Source organism: Corapipo altera, unplaced genomic scaffold, assembly GCF_003945725.1.
Source record: "Corapipo altera isolate COAL_440 unplaced genomic scaffold, ASM394572v1 58, whole genome shotgun sequence".
NCBI lineage: Eukaryota > Metazoa > Chordata > Aves > Passeriformes > Pipridae > Corapipo > Corapipo altera.
The window spans coordinates 1,560,487-1,575,154 of NW_020884898.1; the positions used below are offsets into that span (position 1 = coordinate 1,560,487).

At 38.6% G+C, this 14,668-nt stretch overlaps 1 protein-coding gene and 1 long non-coding RNA gene across 6 annotated transcripts in view; one reads left to right on the top strand and one right to left on the bottom strand.

The window, feature by feature from the left end:
- Positions 1 to 6,398, top strand: part of ALCAM (activated leukocyte cell adhesion molecule) — a 117,776-nt gene extending 111,378 nt beyond the window's left edge. For both annotated transcript variants that reach the window (XM_027648714.1, XM_027648715.1), the window contains 2 exons: positions 2,234 to 2,348; positions 4,075 to 6,398. In XM_027648714.1, coding sequence (XP_027504515.1) covers positions 2,234 to 2,321 — 88 coding nt within the window. In that variant the 3' untranslated portion in view covers positions 2,322 to 2,348; positions 4,075 to 6,398. The remainder of the gene's footprint in view (positions 1 to 2,233; positions 2,349 to 4,074) is intronic.
- LOC113949741 overlaps positions 1 to 14,668 on the bottom strand; it is a 28,364-nt gene that overhangs the window by 4,672 nt on the left and 9,024 nt on the right. For 3 of the 4 annotated variants that reach the window (XR_003528544.1, XR_003528543.1, XR_003528545.1), the window contains 3 exons: positions 6,459 to 6,592; positions 2,414 to 2,501; positions 1,204 to 1,345 (listed from right to left, as the gene is read on the bottom strand). This is a non-coding gene — a long non-coding RNA (uncharacterized LOC113949741). The remainder of the gene's footprint in view (positions 1 to 1,203; positions 1,346 to 2,413; positions 2,502 to 6,458; positions 6,593 to 14,668) is intronic. The other variant, XR_003528546.1, reaches the window with a different exon arrangement.

Consider the following 14,668-nt stretch of genomic DNA (forward strand, 5'->3'; position numbering starts at 1 on the left):
AGCTTTAATCACTGAATAAATTTAACCTAATCAAAGACCAGTAATGCTGGTTACAGTTCCCTCTGCTGTTAAGTGTCAGGTCATATGAGATTCAGTCTGCTTTGGGCAGTGTAAAACTCTTGATAAGAGGCCAAATAAAAAGGATCACACTGAGCCATGCCAACAGTCTATCCAGTCTGCGAGAGCAGACATAAGTGGTTACATGAGGACAGACGTGCAGGATCGTGCTTTCTTACCTCCAGCTCATTTCAGCTCAGGTAATTGCCTGAGTACAGATTCTCTCAGCTTTTCATCTCTTTCCCTGTTGTCTCCAATTTTGTGAGACTTATTTATGGAAAAGACTCATTAGCCGCGTGACAAGCCAAATTATGTGCTCAGCCTAAACCAAACATTTTTTTAAATTTAAATTAAAAACTTTTTTAATTTTCAAGGGATTTTTTTTTTGAGGGGTTGTTTCTTTTTTGTGAGGATTAAAGAGATTTTTGAAAGGTTATTAAGAAGGTCAGTTATCACAGAAGGTCAGTCTCTGCTGAAGCACTGAATTTTATTCTTCATTGCATTTCACATCCTTTCCTTTTAAAGCATATCACGTGTTTCAGGTTTTGAATACCAGAAAAAAGTAAAATGTTATTGCACAATAGAAATTTACCACTGTAGAATAAGTTACTAATACTATCTCAGCACGAAATTAAATTTGCCTGCAGTAAAGAGGAGTCCAGATCTTTGCAGTAAGTAGGTTTTCAACACCAACACCTTTCTATCAATTACACAAATATAATAGAGGCACTCTAAAACCAATCGTAAAAGGCAAATGCAGTTTTGAAGCATTAAACCTTAGAGCCATTCAGGAAATAACCTCCTCTAAAACAAAAAGCATTTTAGAATGGTGCCATTCAATGTAGTCTCTGGGCTTTGGGATCCAGAATCCCATGCTCTCCTGGCACTCCACCTCAAGAGCTGCTCCCCAGCCCAGAAAGCAGCATTTCAGCACCAGTCCCAGAGGTGTTGGGAATTAGGTGCATTTGCACCCCATCAGAAGCCTTTCAGAGACAAAGACTAAACTGTAGGTACCGCTCAAGGGTACTTCAGCTCAGGGCACACACAGTGCGTAGCCACTGCTCACGGCCTCTGCTCAGATGGAGGATGTGCACAGAAACACTCCACCAGCAAAAATTCAGATCAGCGGTTTGGGGAGGTACATACCTGCATGGTGTCAGCGTGACATGTCACAGTATCCTGCTAACCTGTGTCTTCATTGTATTTTGCAAGTCAGCGTCACTGCGGGTCTTTACCCTGAACCAAGGGCGAGCATATGCATGAATCTCTCACAACAGACCTCACTTTTCTGTAGGGGAAACAGATTATCTGTAGAGAAAATGAGTATACGATAATCTGCTTTGACACAAAGGATTTACTTTGTCCCACTCAAACACATTTGCCCATTTACATTTTAAAAATTGCGGCCTTCAAAATGTTATCGCAGCACTGCAGGAATCTTTCACCTTGGCAGACAGTGAGGCTTCTCACAGATTAAATGAATGGCATAGTGGTTTTATTGTGCTAAGCTAAACTAAGCACTTAACTCATTAATTCATCTCCACTACTTGCATTAAGGAAGACCTACTATTTTAAATGAGGCATACCTCTTTTCCCTCCCCCTCAAACATCTACACAATTTCGTCTTTGCCCAAAGCTTGTCAGTCACAGCTAGCACAGATCTAGAAACTAGAGTGTGATTTTTTTTCAGTGTTGCCAGAATTTTCATGAATTTCTTCACATTTAAAGAGCTTCCGTTTGGCACGGGCTCTGTAAGTCATTTACTACAAGTACACAAAAGATTGCTGTGTTGATCAAGATATCTTAGCCACACTTGTAACATTTTAGTACGCCTTAAAGCAAACTCTTGTTTTTTGAAACAAGCTACACAATTACTTTGTCAGGAAACATGGATCTCCACAACTGGTTTAACCTTACTAAATGTCTGCTAGCTCAGGATAATTCTGAATTCCTCAAGAGGTAAATCAAACACACAGAGCCCTGCTGCAGTACTTCCTGTGGTACCAACACCAGTGGGGGATCTGGTGCCATTGGCCTATTTACAGACATATGCAAACCTGCTGAGAACAGAACCTGTCAAAGTTTCCTGTTTGAGGGGAGGAGGCAGTGTCATTAATGTGAGGATGGAACAAAACGCTGTAGACGTGCAAAAATGACCTTCTTTTTTACATTATAGGACAGCGTCAAAACATGTAGACAAAGATCTTGGAAATATAGAAGAAAACAAAAAACTAGAGGAAAACAATCATAAATCTGAAACTTAAGAGAAAATGTGTCAGTCATCATTCCAGGTAAGTGTTTAATATTGCAGAATTTAACATCCCTTTGTCCACCATTTGTGGAATCTGTTGCTCACCTTCCAGAGATGAGGCAGAGGGGTCACTTTGAGTGGTGTAGTATCGGGACAGACAGACTCAAGCTTCTGGCCAGTTAAGAATTTGAAGCTGCACACCGAGATATTAAAACAAGCCTGACATCTAGATGTAACTTAATACTTGGCTTTATTTTAATCCACGTATTTGCAGAAATGAAAATACAAATTTATATAATGTGTCACTGTGGTACACGTGTGTGTATGTGTATATATGAAGAATATGTTTAGGTAGAGTTAGAAGGTTTCAAGTTGTGACTTGAAATGTTTACAGGAACCTTCTCTTACTGAAAAGCAACAGTTTCCAAGTTCTTAGTCAGCTTTGTTCATCATTAGTGCCAATGGCATGAAACTTCCTTTAGAACAAAACAATTCTTTTCACTCTAGATTTTTCCATACTTATACTAGGGTCAATTTTATCCTGTAAAGAGACACTGTATATTACGTTTAGTATGAAAGTTTCCCCTGCTGGGTTCTGTGCACCAGCGATTCGGTAGATGCCGAACTTCTACTGGGAGTTACAGGAGCACTACAGAGCACCAACAGCACCACCCTGTGCTCACACACATATACACCACTGCTGCATGTAAATATGCCACTCCTCTTAGAACCCAAAGTAGGGGTTTAGACCATTCTTATGGCCAGTTTAGGACATTTAAAATCTGTGGTAGCCCAAGAGTCTGGAAACCAGCTGACCATACAGAGGTTTGTTCAGTTAGTCATCAGCTGTTCTTAAAAATGAGAGTAGTACCCGTTCAGTAGTGCTGCATTGTAACTTCCTCCACAGGAAAGCTGTAGGCAGCCCTGATTTTCAGGGATCTTAAGTAAATAGCATTGGATACCTTCTTGAGGTAGTAGGGTTTTAAAGCATGTAGTGGAACTGTGGTATTTCATATTTACATTAAAAGGTTTCTTATTTAAATAAATACAGCTGCCATTAATAATACCGGTATTGTCTGGTCTTATACTTTAAAGTACAAGCCACAAGTTTTGCGTTAAATATTCAAAATTCACTGAATTAGATAAAGCACTTATACATTATATAAAGAGATGCAGCATTGCTATAGGCACTTTACTAGTAATATCACTGTTTTATAATTTGAAAAAGGGAATTGAGAATATCAAAATTATATCCTATAAATGATTTAAAAGTAGAAAAGAAGTAGATTTGTATTTTGAAAAAGTTGCAGCATAAATACCCAGCATTCCTACTACAATTCTATGGGGAAAATCTGTAATCTTTTTGCTTAGGCCTTCGTCTGCATTTTTTGCCTGGTCCTGGTACCTTCTGCAGCATTGTGATATTGAGGTGATTAGATGAAGTTAGCTGGGGGTATTTATTTAACACAGGAGTTCAAATAACATTGTGTGCCTTCAGTACAATCGTTTACTCTATATTTCTTCAGATGAGTAGATCTACATAAATGAAACGGACATAAATCCATTACTTACCAGATAAACTTACTGGATTTACTGGGAACAATATTGCAACAGCTACTCTTGTCATGAAAGAAAGTGTTCATGTCATTGAACAGCAGAAGAAAGTACTATTCATGTAGCTGTTTATTTTAAGGTTAGATACTGAGTAGTTATGATGGTTAATATACTTTAAAATGTTTAACTGGCTTTATCTTTCATATTTTCAGAGAATACATATAGACCAATTGAAGCATGAACGTGGATTGTATTTAAACATATACAAAGAAGTGACAGCTATTCATGGTTCAAGTATTAAGCAGATCATTCTACCAAGTTTTCAAAGGATTTTAGACATAATTATCTCAAGATAAAAAAACCCCACAAACTAATTTTGGCAACAGCCATGATAATAGGTCACCATGTTGTGTTCTGTTCGAAATATTTTTTTGTAAATGTCTGCACTGAAGATTTCTTTTTGTTTGCCTTTATGTAAATTTTTTACGTAGCTATTTTTATACACTGTAAGGCTTTGTTCTGGGAGTTGCTGTTAATCTGATGTATAGTGTAATGGTTTTTATTTCAATTGTTTTTATGACACCCTTTGAGCAGGTACATGTCTAGTTCTGGTTGTTTTCAGTGAAGCCTCTGGTTTGTAACAAGTACCTACAGTGTAAGATTGTCTTAAAGGAAAATGTCAAACTCCTTTTTCATTCTTTGAAGTCATGATAAAGCAGAAGGGTGACAGCTGTGACAAGAATAAACTAAGTTGTTAATGAAAGTGAATGTTTAAAAAACCATGCAAAGCTAAACAAGCCAGAAAGGGAATAAAGAGGTTCCCTGAAGAAGTCTGGGTATTAAGCAAGGAACACTATGAAAAATTCCTAGCCTACATACAGACGGTGGCTAATAATCCTTTCCTTCTAGAGCAAGACACATTTTATTGATCATTATGAGTCGTCTTTCATGTTAGCATTAGGATAAGGAACTGGAATTCTGGGTTAATTTTGATTCCTTTATGTCATTCGCTGCCTTAAAGTACTGTAAATTGTCATTTCAAAGAGATACCAGTCAGAATTGGAACCTTTTTTTAAAAAGTGGTCATATCAAAGCTGCATTTTTTCCCACAAAAATAGAATATATATATTTTTTGTGTGTTTTTGTTAACTATGCTACAGATATTGAATGCACCTTGAGATAATTTTAGTGTTTTTAACTGGTACCTAATTTATCAAACAGTACATATAATTGTAACAATGAAATGTCTATGTATCTTTAGTTACATTCAAGTTTGTAACTTTATAAACATGTTTTTTGCTTGAGGGAATTTTTAGAATGGTACTTGATAAGAGAAGGTTTTAGGTGAATGGCCAAAAGGAAGTCGTACTTAAGGGAGATAAGTTTCAATTTATCTGGAAGGTTAGTTTCTGGAAGAAGGTAATAGGCATCTTTGATGGAGGGAAACAGTAGATTAAGCAGAACATCAGGTTTCCATTTACAAATATCCAGGGAAAAAGTAAGTTTTTATAGACTGGTAGGCAAAAATAAATAAATAAATAAATAATAAATAAATAAATAAATGAAAAAAAGATGGACGTTAGGAAATGTATTTTGCCACTTTTGCATTATTTAGGGGAAGAAAACACTGTTACTTGTAAATTTGTAAAATGTTAAATGTCTGGGCAGTAGTGACTGATGTCTTAATAAAAGCTTCCTGTAGTGCATTGGCATGGATTAAATACATAAGATGTCCTATAAGCTCTATGCTGTATAAAATATTAGAGGGAAATCCTGTTATATGCCTCTAAACTTTAATTTGTTACTGTTTTATTTGGCAAAAAGAAAAAAAATTATAATCTTGGTCAATATTTAAACCAAAGTAAAATGGGGGAAAAACCAAAGTAATTTGTTTTGCATGGCTAAGCCATTCTGTTATCTCTGTAAATATTGTGATTTTTTTCTTTTTAGAATTTTGTTAAAAAAATTCTAAAATTTTTAAACACCTCTTTTTCCAAAATAAAACGTGAACACACAAAAAAGTTACTTTATATATAAATATATCTTTTTCTTTTGGTGCAAGAACACTGCCAAGTGATACACGTTTTTTAAAAGAAAAAACAAATTCAGTGGGCATGACTCTAAATGGGAAAAGTTATAACAGAGTCCTGTGAAGGAGTGTGCAAATATCACCTGTCTTTGTTTGTAACACTACAAATAGTTCTTAAATACAGAGAGGAAACTTCCAAAGATAGGGAAACTTCCAAAGGGAAAGCATAGGGAAGGGCTGAAAATTTTCATACCATTGTCAGGGGAATACAGGGCAAAGGAGAAGAAAAAAAGTCCTTCAGCTTCCACAGCTACAGAAGAAGGAATAAAAACCAACTCCTCGCCTTTTGGGATTCTGCTAGATCTCCTATGCACTTTAAATCGTCAGTCCTGGGAGCTGGGCTTTTCACTGCTCCGAGTTCACTATAGGCAAGTTTCAAGAACCAAGAGTGCAAAAGAATTAATGTTTCTATCCATGCCTAAACAATAAAACTGAAGTATGTCTTCACTTGCTTGTCTGAAATCTCAGTTTACCAGAACACGCACGAGCACAAGGGAGGGCACTTACCCAAAGCTCACACTGCTGCTGACTGTAATCCTGCAAATACCCCTCAATAGTCGCCTGGGATGAAAATTCCAGCAAAGCCAAGAGGTCTCTTGGTGTGGGTTTGTGGACCTTCTCCTGGACCACAGGGTCAGGACCTAGGGAGCATAAACACTCGCTCAGAGAAAAGCACGTGCCCAGCTGGCACACAAAACTTTCCCAAAGTTCATCATGGATGTCTGTGCTTGTGACCTGGATTTAAAAATTACCATATCAGTGAAACTTAGGGGGCCTGTTCAAATCTGAGTTTGTACACCAGACCAGAGTTCAACCTTAGTTTACTTCACACAGGAAGAAAAACAAATCCCTGCTTACAAATGGTTTAAAAGCACGGCAAAGGGGAGCAGGGGAGAGGCCACCCTCTTGCTTTACAGTCAGGAAATAAGGTGATTTGTGGTGTCTGTTCATGGCTATGCTGGAAACTGCCACTGAGCTTGGAACAAACCAACAGGTTTGGCTGCATGCTGCAAAGGCAGCGTCCTGCAAAAACATCCCACAAGCTTCCTGAGCAACTCTGTGAGTCCTCAGAAGCAATAATACCAAAACTATAGCTGTGCTGCAGTGGATATGAGCCACTATTAAAACACACAGAAACGTTGTAATGGTGCAGCCAGAAGGTGAGGCCTTCCGGAAAGGAGGAAAAAAAAAAAAGTACTTAAGGTCAACACAACAAAAGGCAAAGCATCAGGGACGTTTTGTACTGGTTCTGGGTACTACAGAATATCCTCTGTCTGAGGGCTTTGCTGCACCTACAACTACTGCACTGCTGGGACCAGCAGCTGGTCAGAGCCTAAACGGGGAAAGCGCTGACCTGACTGCTGCTGGCCAGTGAAGCAAACACTCCACACCTGATTGTCCCTGTATTATCCAGGGCTTGCCAGCATCAACCCAGCACCACAGATGGTTTAGGCAATATGTTACACTTTTCCCTGGACAGCGAGTTTTCATCCTGTCACGTTTCGAAAAACGTACAAATAACTCTAAATTCTATACTGATTATTATTTGAACATTATGAGATACTAATGTGAGTTTTATCCACAAAGACATACAAAGAATGACTAAATGTAAATTTATTGTCTTTGTTTTTTATGATAAATTTTGTCAGGGAACATCCGATGTTCACCTAATAGCTTCAGCTGCTGGCTGTTGCAGTTAAATCTGATTTACTTGTAGTACCACATGTAGCTGGATACCTTCCTGTTGACTTCATATTTAGACAGCCATATGTCTGTAATTATCTCGGCTAAGATTAAGCAATGACATATGAAATGAGATCATGACCTCCCGTGTCAACCACATCTGTGCAAATGTTTTCTGGGTTTCCTTTTGACAAGAATGCATCTGCATTCAGGTGTCTGTTTCTAAGAATTGCCCAGTACAGGGGTTTCAAACAGGTTTCTCCTCCAGGCAGAAGGAGATGGAGGGAACACAGGAGGTATATAACTTTGAGTTATATGCTTCTAACTCCTGAAGGGCTCCCAAGCTCTTCTGGAAAAGGGTAGCATCCTCAAGCTGGCACAATTCAGTGCTGAGCAAGGCTGACTTCAGCCTTCCCTCACGGTGGTCTGCCAGAGAGGGAGGGTGAGAAGGGAAGTAGACAGGCTGCAAACAAACCAACCAACCAACCCACCACACACCCCTCTTGGCTGTGTACACTTCATATGTAATGCAGCACACACATTCAGTAATGATTTGCTACATTTCAAATTATTAGGGAATCAGAAGCTTATTACTTATTATCAAATTATGCCAAAGTCAATTTCTAAAACAAGACTAACTCCATCCACCCAGCCACTCACAATTCTTTAAATATCTATAAATGTAATTCTTACATTTTTCTCATTTACATTCTAAATAGGGGCATTTTTTTCTCTTAGCAACAAGGCATTCACTTTGATGTAGTAATGAATTTCATCTTGAAAAGGTAGAGCCTGACAAATTATTGGGAAATTTTGTTCCTTAGTGAGAAAACAGTAATGTACCTCTCTCATCACTCACCTACTCCCTCCCAGATGTTTTGCCTCTTCTTATGCTCTACCTGGTGATACAGCTAAGGCTTCTGTTATCCTCTGTTCCCTGTCCTAGTGCTCATTTCCACATCCCCTGTTCTGTATGGATTGATTCTCTGCTGCCCTTGCCATCAGTTGTTTATTTGTAGGACATCCAGCTCAGAAATGACAAAGCACCTTGAGATAAATACCAGCAATTTAACACAACTGTAAACATGAAATGGACTGTGAAACAGGAAAAAAAAATGTAGAAACAGACTAAACTTCCCATGCTGGGGCTTCTACGTGTTCATATCCATTGTTTTGGAGTCCCTGTGAAGTTTCCCTGTTTTGGGAAAATAGCACAAAAGTGTAACCCACACTGCAAAGGCTCAACTGAAATACCATAACCTACACTTGTAACACCAATGTGCCTTTTTTTTTTTTTTTTAAGGTACTGGAATGTCAGCACAAGTCTTATGTTAAAGGATGTAGACTTTTTGTCATATATTCAGTCCACACAGTTGTGATGCAAGGATTTATTGTATGCTACCTAGTGCTGGACTTGAGAGAGCAGAGGGAAGAAAGTAACATCCTATTGCTCTAAAAAGTAACAGATTAAATTCCATTTAAATATAATGATTTCTACTCATATGCTTTTTCTTGGAAAAAGCTGTCTCTCTTTCAATATAAACCTACATGCAACCTCACTCAGATAAATTCTACAATATAATAACAGAACAATTATAAAATTATAGAGAATATAATAATAGAACAATAATTATATAACAAGCTACATAATGAATCTTATATTAAAAGAGGCCAATTACAAATCCAGAACAATGCTTCCCTCAGCTCAAACTCACATCACCCTAATCCTTTCTCCTCCCTGCTCCTCGAGATTTTCATTAGAACAGTTAAGTACCTGAATGGGTACATCACTGAGGTCAGTTTGTTTTCTCCAGGCCTAGAAAGCAGATGCAAATTCAGATTGTGTTGTGTAGTGTTCAATAATGTCTACACACCAGATCAGAGATTTCATTAATATTTGCATCTGCCACAAGACGAGCTATTCTAGCATGGACAACAGAATACATTTAAAAAGAAGAACATATAATTGAATCTAAATTCAGGAAATGAAATGAATTAAAGAATCAAATAAAACCTCATATAGACAAAATATTTCCACTAATTCAATTGCAAAGATGTTGATATAAAATATCTCTCTGGTTTTATTACTCCAAATAAAGAAAGATCACACTCATTTCCACAAATTTAAGAAAGTAAACACAACAAACACAACCGGCCAAAGTGACTACACTTGCTAAACAGAAAGAAACATGCTATGGAAATCAGATCAGACAGACTTTCTGATAAAATTAGAGTTAGCAAGATTCCAGTGTGTGGAATACTCAGCCTTTTGGCTAAGATCAAGTGCAGTGTCTATGATAAGGTAGTTTCAATTCTATGTGCAATGTTTTTCTAACCCCCACTCACTGCACTTGAAGTAATCCATTTTGCAGTTCAGTCTGGGTTTGCTGTGCCTCCTGCTGGGTCTCAGATTTTCCTAATCCAAACCACATGAGGAAAAACAAGGGGAAAGCAGAGGGTTTTTTAACTGAAATTTTTACACATATTAGAGGTGGGGATAAGAAGTACAAGTTTGTCAACGAAAGTAATCAGTGGTCAGAAGCTCTTGAGAAAGTCATATTTGTGAGCCAGCTTCTCTCACACTGCCTCCGCCTGAGAAATCAATTGTTTGGTCCTTCAAAGAGGGAGTGTGGAGAGAAGGGAAGAGTAAAACCGACAGTAAATAGGAGCATAACTCACTATCAGTTATCGTCAACGACAGCTAAATATTTTTTTTTAAAGTGCAAATTTAAAAAAAAAAAAAGTGAAAAAAGAATCTGAGATGGGAATGTTGCTGTGGTCAGTGCCCTCCAAGGATGCAGTCCTTGGACAGGTGCAGTGCTCCATCTTAATGCTCTCTCTACCGCTCTCCCTGGAGCACTTATTCAAACATTTGCTCTCTCCTCATTAGGTATATGCTTTTCTACATTTACACTAGCTGAAAGGTGCTAATAGCTATCACCTTGGATCTGGTGATACAAGGCAGTCAGAGCAATCCTTTATAAAGCTGCTATCTTTAGTGGCCATCTTTAGCTCCAGCAGAGGAAGCCACTGTATCTCTTTATATAGCTCCAGTGAGGGAACAGTCTATAGTACTGTGCAAAATTAAATTCAGCAAATTAACAAATCCATCTAGTTCCAGTTGCAGAGAGTTGGCATTAAGCAGGTTATATTTGCTCCCAAAGTTTTAAGGAGGGTCTAATGGCTGAATCAGCAGTAGCAGCACCTGGTACAGAACTTGCTTAAGGCCTAATCTGGCCTCAACATAACAGCAGGTACCAAAAGAACTTTTTAAACATTTGTGTTTCTCCAACTTGTACAATTCAACTCAGAGCTCAGAGATGAACTGAGAGGAAAAAGAAAAGCTTTCTTGGGATCTGTGGAAATAATTAGGTTGGACAGGATGAGCTTCTTCAACTCCAAGAGATACGGTGACCAACCCAAACAGCTCAGCTTCCTCAATATACATAATACTGCTTTTATTATAATAATTCAGCCTTCAGTCAAAAAACATTTACATAAATTTACATGAGGAAAAGCATTCAAGTGCGTTTCAAGGTATTATTAACTAATAAACCCTTCTCAAATGGTATTTTAATGCACTCAGTTCTTTCATCCAACTAGATCTTGACACAAGACATGAGTATAATAAGTAATCCAGCATAAAAATGCATTACTCACCATCCCTAATAAATCCATTTGAAATAAAAGTCATGGCCATTTATTGCTGGCTGGGCATATGGTAGAGACATGGCCAAAGAAACAGTGATTGTGGCTGTGGTAAGCAGCAAAGGGGAGAGAATTCCTAAGAGGGAAAACAGCCTCTCTTTCCACCATCCTGAAGGGAATTTTAGTGTGAAGATATCACAAATAGCACACCCATTATGTATTGCTCATGCTCATCCACATGGGAAAAACTCTAAATTCTGGCTAAGGCTAAAACTTGCACAGCAGGACAGAGGTGGTGCCTGACTCAGGTCAGACACTGAGGAACCGAGATGGAACAAATAATGAAATGACTCATAAAACATTAAAGCTGACCCAAAATCATCAGAAAATAGTCAAAGGAAATTAAATCAGGAATGAGAATTTTCTCCAAAAGAAACTATATTTCACAGGAAGAAAAAGTAACAGGCTACTCAGAATAAAAACCAAACAACTATCTGCAAAGGCAGCTGTAAAGTATCCAGACAGATTTGGGAAGCTGATTATAAAGTTCCAAGTAAATAAGCAAACCCCCCTGCTCCAAAACAGGAACCATAAGCTGGAATCAAAATACTTACCAGGACATATGAGAGAACCAAGACAATTTAGATCATGGAGGAACTAATGAGCTACAAATGAGAATAAAAGAACTTTTTTAAATTAAATTAATTCCTCCTTTAAGGAGGAATTAAAAAGATTGCAGACTACTATGGAAGACAGCCTAAGTGAAGGAGGAATCAGACTGGTATTTAAGATAAGTTTACAACACATATTTAGTGCCTCAGGTTCTACAGAGACACAGTCATGCAAGGTCCAGTTTCAGAAGAATCACCTACTGGGTTGCCTCAGGATCTGACTCTCCTCCTTTACATTGCAGGCTTAAGACCTAACTGATAGGGGCTATAATGCTTATTGATTGATCAACATATTACTAATAATTAACAAATCAAATAGCCTAATTAACTAATAAACAGACTACTGTTATCAATTCCCATTATTTGGTTTGCTATTGCACACAGCTACAAAGCTGTGGCATATCACTGCTAAATCCTATTAACTACACACAACTACTACTGAAGTACAAATCCATCATCCTTCTCTCCCCTACATCATTTAACCTTAAGGTGCAGGTGATCCCTCTTGCCTCCGCCCTCCTACACCAGTCCTTTCCAAAGCAGACCTGACTGGTAGGTGAGTGAGTTGCCCCAAAGGTACCCTCTGACATCCTGGTAGCCTTGGGTCAGTAGGATAGCTACACTAACATCTGCAAAGGTTCATACTCTTACCGGTGGAAAATCTGCCCTCTTGTATTTTTTTACCTGATCTTTATGTTACTTTCCATTTCTCCACTTCTGAACCCTTTTTTTCCCCTTGTACCTCCTTTCCTCCAGCCAGTCTCTTCCCAAATGAATGTTTTTCTAATTACTACTTTCCCACTGGTCCCAATTCTGCTACATCTGTATCCAAATTCAGTGGCTTCAATAACAATAATGAAGCAATCTCAGCTTTACCTGGTGTTTCTGATACATTTCTCTGAGGAGGGCGGGGGTAGGCCTTGCAAGACAAACTCCCCTACAGCTGTCTGGCTATCTTTAGCTTACATGCCCTCTAAGAAAAATCATTCCATACTTGACCCTTGATACCACTACCCCATTCCAGTTAAGTACAAAGCACTTTCCCATCTTCTGCATGAAGGGTGTGCATATGACAGCAACATGTTTGTCAGTCTGTTTCTGTTCGCACACATCATCCTGCTCTCTCTTTGCTGATGGACTTGCATTGCCCTTGGTGTGTCTTTCTGATAATCTACAGCTTTCCTGCAGAAACCTGAGAATCCAAGACCTGGTATTCCAGCAGGACATTTTACTCCCTCCCATAGATTAATTCAAAGTGATCTGAGGGAGGACAAAATTCATAGAGGTCGTGACCAAATGAATTGTGTAGTAGACAGAGGTACCCTGGCTGTTACGTAGCACAGAAAATGAGTAGATTTAAATCCACAATGCTGAAATTCAAAGAGGTAGAAGAAACATTGTTTTGTTCCCATCCCCCTCGAAGCTGAAGACCATTGTTAATGATGGTAGTACACAACAGAGCATTTGCTGTTCAGAGAGAGCATCCAAAATCAGTCAGCAGTGCCTGAAGTAACAAGCAGAATCAGAGCTTGCTGCTTTGAGCTGAGAGCAATGTTCACCCTCTCACACTTCTTGAGCCTGAGGTAGAGTGAGTGAGCATGCTCCAAGGGAGAAATTGTCCTGCTTGAACATATCTGGTACAGGGGAACATTTTAGGTACAACATAAAACACCACAGTTAACTTTAACGGGGGTCTGACTGTAGACAGTTAACTTCATTAGCCACGAAGATCAAGCAATCACCACAAATGTACCCTTCTGATCCCTAATCATTCTTGACAGCAGGTGGAATTTTGTTTTTTGAATTAGCAGTCCGTCTTCCCTCACATCAGAGATCATTTCCTCCCATACAGCCTCAGCACCTGGAGAACACAGCAGCGTTAATAGGTTTCATTTCCCCCTACTGATGCTGAGCAGCCTGTGATTAATCACAGTGTCACTGGATCCTATTCTGATGAGAAAAGTAGGCTAAGCATTATTTATATTTCTAAATGTTAGGCCTTTGCAATATGGTTTTAACAGTCTGTACCCTGAATTTCTGTGATGCTGATTTGTATGGCAAAATGCCAACGGTTTAGTATGTGGAGATCTGCTGGACAATTCTCAGAACTGGCTGAAAGTACCTGGGCTCAATAAAAAATTTACAGGAATTATTTTCTCTGTTTCTTCTAAAATCTGTTCTCAGTAAAAACCCAGATGCCATTCCAGGTCACACTACATTGCCAGTTGCTTCTTGCGTGCAATGAGCCTCCTCACAAGGTGCTGGTGACATTGCTTAGTTTAATACTTTCCAACAAAAAGGTTAAACTGTCAGAATTGTTCAGAACTTTTTCAGCATTGAACTGGGCTGTTCTGCCTATAAAGCTTTGTGCAACAGTGAGCTCAGAGCCCTCCAGCTGGGACATCTGCCCTCCTGAGTGGTCACCTCAGGCAGTTGACAGCAACCTACTAGCATTTTCCAAACATGCAAGTTTTACCTCATTCATTAGAGACAAATATTTCCCTTTTCCCCTACTATTATTTTTTATTGCAATTAAATGATTTGATAGTCTTCTGCCTGGTTGTTTACAAAGTCTCAGTGCTATCATATTTTGCAACTGCTCAGAGTCCTTTATGTTCAGAACCTCATGAGGAAGTCAGACACTATAATTTTATTAACAGTTTCTTATTGAAAGCAGAACATCAGACTGAAGCTAATCTGTTCTGTTGACACAAC